The 11,910-nt window shown below is 38.3% G+C and overlaps 1 protein-coding gene across 1 annotated transcript in view; it reads right to left on the reverse strand.

Moving 5' to 3' along the window:
- syt9b (synaptotagmin IXb) overlaps positions 1–11,555 on the reverse strand; it is a 34,365-nt gene extending 22,810 nt beyond the window's left edge. The window contains exon 1 of the mRNA XM_061036806.1: positions 10,838–11,555. Within this exon, the coding sequence (XP_060892789.1) occupies positions 10,838–10,985 (148 nt within the window). The 5' untranslated portion in view covers positions 10,986–11,555. The remainder of the gene's footprint in view (positions 1–10,837) is intronic.
- Between the last annotated feature and the right edge of the window lie 355 nt (positions 11,556–11,910).

Genomic DNA, 11,910 nt, shown 5'->3' on the forward strand with positions numbered 1-11,910 from the left:
TTCCTCACCTAGCCATTTAATTTTAGCATTCTGACCTCCATTCCTCCTTGAATTCTTAGTTTCCTTGTAAATGATTTTGATGTTTTTTTTTTTAGTTATCTGTTTGTAACTAGGTTATCCTAACAAATCACAACAAGTTGTGTTGCCCAGATTTGTGAAATGGAGCAGGTAGAACACAGCTGGCCCTCGTGTGTGAAGCTCTGCATAGGGCACCAGCTGGGACGGAAGGAAGGCAGCTGGGACGGATGGAAAGCAGTTTAGATAAAATACAGTGAGTGTGTTGGTCCTGACACAGTGCAAGACTTCTGTTATCAGCTGGCACAGAAAGAGAATGTGTAGCTTGCTTCACTGTTCTCTTTTGATTGTATTATGCCTGTATTTTATCCATCCATAGACTAATTATCTATACCACTTATTCCCTGGTCGTGGGGGTCTGGATCTGATCCCAGCTGTCATTAGGTCAGAAGCAAGGTACTGCCTTGCCAGTCAATCACAGGGCAGAACAAAAACAACCAGTCACACTCACAGTCACACCTACAGACAATTTAAAGTCAACAATTTAACCCAATAAGCAAGTTTTTGGACTTTGGGAGAAAGCCGGAGTACCCGGAGGGAACCCACACATGCACGGGGAGAACATGCAAACTTCACATAGAGAGGCTCTGTCTCCAGGAACCTTCTTCCACTGACAAAAACTGCTGCCTCTCTTTGATCATTATCATTATTATAATATTTTTAAACAGCCCATAAGACTTTGTAACCTTATATAATTTCCTTATGCCTTTTCTAAAGCAACAGGATGTCTCTTTTTTCATGTCTCTATGCAGGATGCAATCAAGGCACCAAGCTAAACCCAGTACAGCTGGTGGCAGTTCATCAGACTCAGGATCCCCAATTATCAACAGGCTCCCGTCTTACTAAAGTAACTTGACAATTATAATTAAAAAGAAAAAATCAGAGTGTTTTTGATTAGTGTAATGGTCTGTGGCAGGGTTGCTATTCTAATATGCATGAAGGAATACTGGTACAAGCAAAAATGCCAAGGGAAGAAGTGTATCAAACAAATTAATATAAAGTGTAGATATATGGTTTAAAATGATAAGAATTGCAGTCTCATAAACAAGGAATACAAATCTGCTGGCTAAACTTGACCAACAAAATGAAAAGTGTGCACTTCTTACTTTTCTTTAAATCATGATACACTTACCCCTGAGGCTGCCTTCATTATAAATGATTTAACACAAATAGCTCTAATCCTGCAATCATTTGGTATCTGACACATCAGAAAAATTAGTTTCCGAGTAGGAAAATGCAAATGAATGCCTACTCAAGTTGGAACAACAACTCGGAAACTGGAGAAAAAATGTGGTACCTGACTTGACATCATATTCGCCATCACATGGGGGCAATCGATAGTTTGCTTATATTAAAATACTTTTTATGAAATCAAGTAGGTTTCGAGGTTTATGTTTATGTGACAGTTTTTTTAAATCAACAATAAGACAAGCCATTCTCACAAAAGATTTCAACCATTAATACCACAGAAAAAAACAAAAGCCAAATCCTGCAGTCACTCTGACTCCTACATATATCAAAGCGTCAAAGCAACGTCAAGGGACGATTTGTCGAAGTGGTTAGTAAAACTTTCATTGCCAGTATTGTAGGCTATTTTTTTGCTCAGTTGCTCCCTATCCAGAGGTTTGTATAAATAAGTATTCAGACTACTGACTACTGGACTATCAAGAATGTGTGTTAATGTCAAATGGGGAAAAAGTGTTGTGACTAAAAGTTCTCAAACCACATATACCACAACAGGTGGGAAGCATCAAAGAGCCAGGTTAATTATATTGCCTATATAATTAACCTGGTAGAGTCGTCGCCTCTCAACCGGAAGGTTGAGGGTTCGATCCCCAGCTGAGCAACATGTCCGATGTGTCCTTGGGCAAGACACTTAACCCTGAATTGCTCCCACTGCTTCGGTGGTGGTGTATGAATGGGATTAGTTACTTCTGATGGATGATACTACATAGTGATCACTACCATCAGTGTGTGGATGTGTAGGTGTGACAAGCTCAAGTCCATTTACCATCCTATAAACATACCTGTTATAGTGTTGCACAGCAAGGCAGTTGTCTCTGTATAGAAACATGTTCCTCAATCAGTGTCAATGTTTTAGTAGTGGTATACTCAGAGGTTATCCTACTTTTGCTGCAGGTGATCAAACTTGACTTACGGATGAGTCAAGCATGTCACATACAATCATTCTCCTGTACATTACTTTCACCAGAGAAAACAAAGTTGCAAAATGCGGATCAGGGAAACACATGTGGATGTTAGCAACCACATTTTTTCAGATCTGATTGATAGGAATCGACATAACTCATGGACTTTGTACAGTGTTATTAACCGTGCCACAGAGGCTCCTACAACATTTATAAGGATTTTTAAATCTGAGAAATATGGTGGATTTTTATGTCTTTGTCAATAAAGTTTCCAGCATCAGAATGCACATTCCCTCTCCTATACAGGACACTATTTTAGTTTTTAAAACTTATAATATCCTTGAGTTATTCCACACTGTATCAATTGACACCTTCACTAAGTATTTCACAAAATGAAGCCATCTTTATGTGCTCTCTTCATTATGCCAGTAAGATTTCTGTAAGATGAATATGAGCCTAAATAGCCAATATATAGAAAACTTGATGAACACATAACTGACAACCTGTTCTGTTCCTGCTGATTTTGAAAAAAAGAAAAATGTTTATCCACCCCTGAAAACAATCACCAGACCCTAAATCCTTTTAGGACAATTTTAGACCAATTTCAAAACTGCCTTTCCTTTCCAAGGTTCTTGAAAATCTTTTGACTAAACAATGAAATGCTTTGAGGAATTTCAGTCTTGGTTTAGAGCAAAGCATAGCACAAACACCCCTCTGCGTGTTAAATGATTTGCTGATTGTTGTTTCAGTTCTTATAGATTTGAGTTCTGCCTTTGATACTGTTGATCATTTCATTGCAGAGGAATGTCTGAAACACTGGGTTGGCATCTCCAGTTCAGTTTTAAACTGTTTTTATTCCAATCTGCATGGTAGATTTTCTATTGTGGCTTTTGTAAGCTCGCAGTTATCTTGTGTGAAGCTGACCTTTGGTGTCCCCCAGGGGACTATCCTTGGACCACTTCTCTTCTCTTCTATATTCTCCCCTGGGAAATATAATTTGCAGCCACAAGTGAAAGATAACCAGCAGTATCTGTCTTAACACACTGAACAACTGCATCCAAGACCTTAATGCTGGATGGCTCAACATTTCCTGCATTTTAATCTTGATAAAACAGAGGTGATAATTATTGGCCCTGGTTTCAAAAAGTGGCACAGTTGGGCTCTCTAACTCAGAATATTAGTGCCACATATAAATATTTGTGTCATCTTTTCAATAAAAGGGCATACATGTCATGTCAGTTGTGTCCTGTGATTTTATATTCCCTGCACGCGCTCCCTCCCTGCCTGTCATAGCTCATTGCTTTTTACTCGGACTCCATTATCATCAGTGAAAAGGCTTTTCATCTTAACACATGCCCAGTTCAGTAGATTACTGTAAAAGGAAGGTTTTATTTATTTTATTTAACCTTTATTTAACCAGTAAAGAAAACTCATTGAGATTAAAAATCTCTTTTTCAAGAGTGTCCTGGCCAAGACAGGTAGCAAAACATTAACAGAGTTTCACACGGACATCAAGCAGCCAATCATACAAATACAAAAATACATTAGACATTAAAAGACACAAATAACAAATCCGAACAGCAAAATGTTTGTCAAAAATCATCCACAAACACATCAGGAAGAACATCTACTGCCAGATGTGTCCTCCTACAAGTTCTATAACTTCCTCTTAAAAGCGTCCAATGAGAGAAGTTTGTTAAGTTTCAGCTCTTTTTGTAATTCTTACCAAGTAAAGGGAACAGAAAACTTAAAGGACCTTTCCCCCAGTTCAGTTCTGACTTTTGAAACAGTAATAAAAGGTCCTGAGATCATTATAAATCCCTGTACTCTTCTGACTGATAAAGGTCAGAAGGTATGAAGGAAGTAGACCTAAAATAGACTGGTAGATTAAAATAGGCCAAAAGGTTTGATGAAACACGATGACAAGATATTAAACCTACAAGATATAACAGGTTATGATTTATGGAGATAAGAATTTTACACTTGACTCAATGCATCCTATCAATGGGGAAAATATGAGACAAATGATATATGAAATGAAATAAGTTTATGCAATCCTCATCAGTTCGGTACCACGGCAAACACAATGCTGCAGATATGTGTCCGGTCTTCATCAGTAACCTGGCAACAGACCAATCCACACAAAGTGATGTTATATGGGGATTGCAGAGACTGGTTACACCTGCCAATTAACCACCTTCAGAGTCACACCGATTACAAGTATCTGTTCTCTTAGCTAACTCACAACGTAAACAACAATCTTTATGAAAACGCTGATTATCCTGCTGTGTTCCAAGCTGACAGATGCCACAATACAAATCATAATGAATCTTTTCTTCAAATGATAAAAATCTAAAAAATATTACTTATTTATATTTAGTTTACGACAGCTCCCCGTCTTGGGCTGCCTGTGACTCACTTCATTGTGTGCGCTGTAGGTGTAACTGCTAAAAGTAAATCATGTGTGGCACATCTGCTCCATTAACATGTCTACATTTTACATGTAGGGGACTCTGCATGCACATGTGTCAGTTCTATGACCATCGAAGATGATATCAAAGTTGAAAGTTCCTCATGGAAAACAAGAAAATTGGCTGTTTTTGTTGCATCAAACAACAGACAAGCAGCAGCATAACGTGGTTCAGGTCACATGATTGCATCACACTTCCTACAATATATAAACCATTGCAGTTCAGAAATATAATAATTCCTTGGAGTACAGTGTGGTGTTGACACAGACTTAAACAAAAAGCACTTTCCAGGTTCACTTATAGCTTACTCAATATGCCATAACCATCATGAAGACTAGAAAAGGTGACTTCATGAGATAAGTGGACATTCAAGTTTGGCCTATGTCAACATCCATTGTTAGATTTTTTAAAGGCTGCAACAACAAATCGATGAAACTGATAAAAATTAATTATTAAATGCAACAAAATGAATTATTCATTTGTTGTGTTGCACGATTATTATGTCACTTGCTGTGCCACTAAGCTGCTAAACAAAACGACGGCACAAGCAGACATTTTAGCAACATGTGGCCCAGTTAGAGCAGAGGCTTTATAGAAGAAGAAGATGAAACATGGCAGAGGCAGAGAAAACAGTCAAACCAAAAGAGTCTAAAGTGTAATTTGTTGTTGTTCTTTACTCTTCATCCAGCTTGACAAGCATGGAAGATTCATTATTGTCTTTTTGTATCAGCTTGTGTCAGCCTAAGCTCTATGTAAATGTGCTTTATAAATAAACTTTCACTTATAACAATGATGGTAATGATATCATGATTAAGCTTTCATTTTCAGAAATGTTGTTAAATATGATAAATGTTTGTCATCAATATTTTATTGTGAAGGAAGACAAGACCTTGATGAACTGATGGTCTTTGAAAATAAAAACGTAGTACTCCAATAAAAGTTAGGTCATTCAGTGTTTACTTTGGTTTGAAGTTAAAATGTAAGATATGATCATAGTAATGTGTTTTCTTTTATATAAATGTATTACATTTATAATATAAGATTACAGGGATCAACCTGTTGTTTGCAGGCACTTTTTTTTACTGTTGTCATTTAGAAATATTGTTCTATTTTTAAATGCAATAATGAAAATAAAACATTTTACCTTTTTGAAATAATAATAACAAATCAATGGTAAAAATGTATCACCTGATTAATCAATTATTAAAATAATCAACAATAAGAAGGGGCAGCCCAAGGTTTCTTTTTCAAGCCAGGTTTTATCCCTTTGATGAGGTCCTTGAGCCTTTGAAGAAGATAAATTATTGTCTGATCACTTCCTCCATTTAGTCCCCGAGCAGCCATAGCACTGATCAGAGACACAAAAAATACTCACAAGACTGAAAAGTAATTATTTAGAGAATAGATCTACGATTACAACCTTTATATTTATTTTTGTCTTCAGTGTTGAATAAGATCATTTGTTTATGTCAGAGAGTGGGCCCTAATCCCTAAGTGATCATAAACTCTCATGTACTCTAGTCCTTCCTCTGAGGAGCCAAGCGATGAGTCAATAAGTTGCACAGCTAAGTCAGCAGGAGGCCAATAAGAGGCAAAGAGGTGAAAGGGCATGAGTGTGGTTTTAAGAGGAGGCAGGGATGTGTTGGAAACAACTTTAAAAGTGCCAATCAGGGAGAGGGAAGTAGCTGCGCATGGATAAACCTGGAGGAATGTTCATGCAGGGGATTCAAAACAGTGTTGTGGGCAGGATTTAGATTTTGAAGAATAGAAGACAAGAGCCATTAACTATATTGAGTTAATTTTAAAATATTACCAAAGGCTCAAAGATAACTGAAACAAACATGCACAATTATGTTGCCTGGCAACAACACTTAAAATGCAATCAAGGGTACAATGAAATCTTACCTGTTTCCCTGAATATTTAATTAATCCCTCAAATTTGAGACAAAGAAATTAAAGTGCCTTCTCATGGGTAGGAGCCCTATTGGTCTCTTCTGCGTTAGAGTGTGTAAAACAATAATGCTTCATTCAGAATGTAGTCAGGTTTTCTGAAACTAAGTAAGCTCGACAAGAGCGTGCGCACACACACACACACACACACACACACACACACACACACACACACACACACACACAGTCTCTCATTAAAAAACATAAAGTTTGTTATGTGACCTTATTGTTCCAGTAAAGGCAAGCTAACCTTGGCAGCTAGCATGCTATCCTAAGTTGGAAGCTATCATAATGGCCATACATCAACCGTTCCAAAACCATGTCAGAAACTACATAAGCATATAGAACACTTATATTGTTTATTTTATTAGAATGCATTTGGCATTAACTGCAGTGTAGTTTCACTCTGAATGCACTGTATATGATTTTGCTGGAATTATATATATATATATCGTATTTTGATTTCTGTAAAGGGCTGTTTTTGGTGCCAGGTTTAAATGGCTGTAGGGTTTAGTTGGTTTCAACTGGTTTTGGATTGGCCACTAGGCTCGTTTGTCACACCGACCTGGCTACCCTGCTTATTACAGTAAGGATGCTGTGTAGCTCTCCAAGGTGGATGAGTGTCTTCAGAAAAACTTTGTTAATTTGTCAATTAATCAAATGGTAGAGGTACTGACATGATCTAGATCTATTTATTTTAGATACTTGTAACACAGAATACATCCTTTATACAAAGAATGATGATCATTTTGGGCTGTGTTACTGAATGATTTTAAAGTACCTTCATCAGTAGCTGACATGACTACAGCTAAGGGAACATCATCAGAGGCTTTAGGGGAATGCTTCTCTTAGATGACTGCAGCAGAAGAGTTCATAAATGAGGAATGACACCGCTCTACACTCCTCCAATATGACCCTGTGTGCAATGAGACATAGATGAGGAAGCACAGGCGTTGAATCCATCCCTTGATATTCCATGTCTCAAAGCAGCACAATTTGTGTATGGATTTTACAAAGATTCATGACAAAGTTATCAATTAGGGGACACCACCCCAGTGATATAGGCACACATCTTTCATCTCTTGACACATAAGAATCTAATGGACGCACTAAAGCCCCCAGAATGCACCTCATCTTTCTCATAAAGAATAACACATTTGTGAACAACAAACTTGTGTTACCATGGCACCACTGTATCATAATCTGTCCAGTGCACAAGAGAAGGTGCTATCAAAATGTCCAAGGAGGAAGAAAAAATAGGGAATAATAAGTGATGAATATCCTGTGTAGAGGGTAGATGCTACCAAAAATGTTAATATGACATGAGGATCTGTGAATGCACGTTAACCTGCTGAGAACTTGTTCAGAAGAAACAGTTGTAATATTATGACATTGACTCCAGACAGCAGTGCATTTCATAAACTCCACTGATGGACCTGAGAGTTACACAGCAAAAAGAACAAGCCTTTAGGGGTACCAGTGGCCTAGTGGTTAGTTCGTGCTACCCATGTACAGAGGCTATAGTCGTGAAAAGCGTTTAGCCATGGTTCAAATCCGACCAGTGAAAACAAAGACACCTGAATTCCTGCATGTCGTCCTCCACTCGTTATCTCTCCAATTTCCAACTCTATCCACTGTCTTTTCTTTCTAATAAAGGCCAAAAAAACAGACTGAAGGAGTAAATGTCCCGTTTTCATGTTGCATGTTCATATTGAACTGCTCTCTGTCTGCCTGCCGGTTTGTCTGTCGCTGATCTCTGTCCCTGTCTTTCTCTGGATAATATGTTCAATTCAGGTTTCCTCACATCCCGGAAACAGCTATTTTTGCATGTTCTTAATAAGCTCCAGCATGCCAAATTATTAAATAATACCACATACTATTGACTATAAAGAATTTAAAAAAGTAAAAACTTGTTAAAGCCACAAACAAGGCGTGAGACAGAGAGAAAGTTCATCATTTTACAGTCAGGATTCGGTCAAGAGGTTATGTTAAGAGCTTGACCATTTAAAACCTGTTTTCATGACCTGGGGATGGCATTGAAAAAGGCATATGGTAAAAGTGGGCCACCCTCATTTTTTTCAAAACTGCAATAGAAAATGTTGAGAAAAATAACTGTGTCAAAATCTTGTTAATTCATATTTATGTAAAGTGAGAGTACACACAGTATACACACACATACAATTTAAACACACACATACACAGAAAACCAATCTACACACACAAAAGGCACAAACACACATAACACTTAAATGCACACTATAAAACAATACATTCTTTCTTTAATTTGTTTTTGTTTTGTACAATATTTTAGATTTAAAAAAAATATATATATATATGTATATATCTGATTATTTCTCTTGTTAACATATGATTATTGCTAGTTATTATTGTTTCATTATTATTTCTATCTGCCTATTCTCTTATGCTCAGACAACACCTGTGCATATATTCTTTTACAAGTGGGATCCAGTATGAAATGAAAGGACTTTTTTTATTTTAAAGTTCACAGAAATATCAAACATATTGTACACACCTCTATCTTATTTAATAATGAAAAAACAAAGTCACCTGAATCACGTCCAACAATTGTTCTGGCATTCGTCCTTTGAACAAATGTGTTAACCGAAATGTGCAATTAAAACTAAAGCCATGTTACTCCATTGAAGAACATCTGTTTCAAGCCAGAATTTTGCAGAAGTTAAAACAGTTCCCAGATTTTTATTATTTTTTGAGAGAAATAAAGTAGCTTGGCTGAAATTATAAATGTTAAATTGACTTGAGCTTGTAAAGCATGTTTTACATCGCAGGGCACACCTACCCATTCACATGCTGATGGCAGAGGCTGCTGTGTGTGTGTACATCAGTATTAACTCATCCAATTCATACATAATCATACCGCGCCGACGAAGCAGCTGGTTGCCCAAGGACACACTGACAATATGACTTTCGGAGCTGGGGATCGAACCCCTGACCTTTTGGTTTATCGACTCTACCACTGATCCACAGCCGCTCAAGTCTCTGCCTTTTTTAGTTTGAGCAGTAGTTGTTATGGATCAGGTTGTGTTTCTGTTTGAGTGTGTGTGTGTGTGTGTGTGTGTGTGTGTGTGTGTGTGTGTGTGTGTGTGTGTGTGCGCGCGCATTCATTTAGAGCAGTCTAATACATGAGAAAGTGGGTCACAGCTCCTCAGGGGAACCACTCTGGTAGCCTGAACTTCCTCTTCATCATACATGTTTAATAATGGATTGTTACATGTTTAAAGGCAGCGGCCCAGCCTCAGCTGCTATGAGCAAAACAAACATACAAGTAAACACACACACTAGCGCATATAAACACATACACAAGGACAAGGAGAGGGAGGAGGGAAGGTGGAATCATAAGCATGCTCACCGTATGTGAACATGATATATGCTTAGGGAATAGTGTATAATATTTTATCCTAAACATTCTGATATGTATGCTTGTTTTCGAACACACTCTATACTGAGCAGTGACTGCATTTGTAGAATTACCTTATGAAACAACTGCCATGCCTAAGGGATATTACTGTGAATGTCTACCTTTTCATTTGGATTTTGGCAGTGAAATATCTGTTTATATGTAATTCATTTTTGAAGTAACTGAAGAAGCCTCTCTAGAATGTGTCAGAATATTTTCAGACTGGTTGGGTTTTTTTGTTTTTGCTTTTTTTTTAGCGGAGAAGTGTTTTTGAAATTTGCCAATATTGGTAAAATTTCCGCCACCGACTCTGGGCTGGGAGTGGATCACTGATCCTGTTTGTTTTAACTGATCCATGTCTGCAAAGTGCTGTGAGCTGTTGGGAATTACGGGTGGGGCAACTTCACTCTCTACAGCATTCCAGAGTGAAAGAGGAACCAAATCCACAATCACACACTTTCTCTGTTGATGGACGATGATGAATACTTAAGTGCATTTTGCAAACAATCACAAAACACATTCTGGTCTGCAATGTTTTAGTCTCTATGCTTCTGGGAGAAAGCAACAAGTTCACAGAACACTTTTCTCCCTTCAAGTAAACTAAAGACACATATGAGCTGTTGGAGCTTATGATGAAATCTCATTTTAAATCTTTTTTTTACACCATGGATTCGCGTATTAAAGAAGATGATATAGTTAGAATACCTATAGCTTAATGAAAGTAATCTACTTTTTGTGAGAAAATTATGGAATCTGACCTGAGTCTGTGTAACGCGGTCTAGCCAGGTCCCTGAAGTAGTAAATGAAATCCAGGCAGTTGTCATCCTGCACCTCCCCCTTGGAGCACAGGTCGGACAGCAATTCCAGCGCCTTTTGACAAATCTCATCCTCTCTTTCTGCAGGCATTGCCCTCCAGCATCCTTCTGAATGGTCGGCCACTTCGGCTGATCCTCTCCCAGCTCTCTCTCACACAATCACTTTAAGTCTCAAATAACGCAAAGCACTACCTTCACACCACTTAAGGTCCGGTGCGCTCGATGATGCGCGACAATCCAGTGAGATCCGAATTTCCGGGAGTTGAGAGGAATTTTGAGCAGATCTTTATCAAAGCGAGGAGAAGTTTTCAAAAATCGGTTTTGGCATGGTTTTGCCAAGGAAACATCAGCTCGTCTGGTCTTCTTTTCTCCCTTCCTTTTCTTTAGGTCTTTATTGTCTCTTTCTCCTATCCACTGCTTCGAGATGCTGCTGAATCACTACTGAGCCCCCAGGCTTCAGCAGCGCTGCTCAGGGTCTTTGAATGAATGCACGGCTTTCACTGCGCTCAATTATATCTCAGTGCACTGAGATGTAGAGAGACAGACAGGAAGCTCTGCCTCCATCAGCCCTCCTCCATCTATACCACACCACCGCCCTGCTGGCAGCATCCTTCCAAGTCTTCTTAGGGAAAGCCAGCAGAGATCTCTGTGTGCCTCATCTCCTCCTGATCACTGTGCAAATGTCAAGAAATCCCTTGCTGTTCCTCGTTTTCTCTTTTGCCTAATGAGTAAGCCAGTGATATGATACCTCTCACTGTGTAAGCACATGTGTAATGAAGCAATGAGCAGATGTTTAAAATGAGGCAAGAAGGAGACAAACTTGACATTTACAGATGGAGGTAATGAAGGGCAGAACAAAAATAATAAGGTCACATTAAGCCCTGCGGAATAAGATGATAAAGGGTTCCTTGCCTAAGTCTCCCTCTCTTTCTAAGAGTGATTTTGACCCCCAAGAAAACCCTTTTGCATATCAAGCAGTTCAAAAATAAAAAAGCTTTCCTTAAAATTGTTGGCGG

This window comes from Labrus mixtus, chromosome 4 (assembly GCF_963584025.1).
Source record: "Labrus mixtus chromosome 4, fLabMix1.1, whole genome shotgun sequence".
Classification (NCBI taxonomy): domain Eukaryota; kingdom Metazoa; phylum Chordata; class Actinopteri; order Labriformes; family Labridae; genus Labrus; species Labrus mixtus.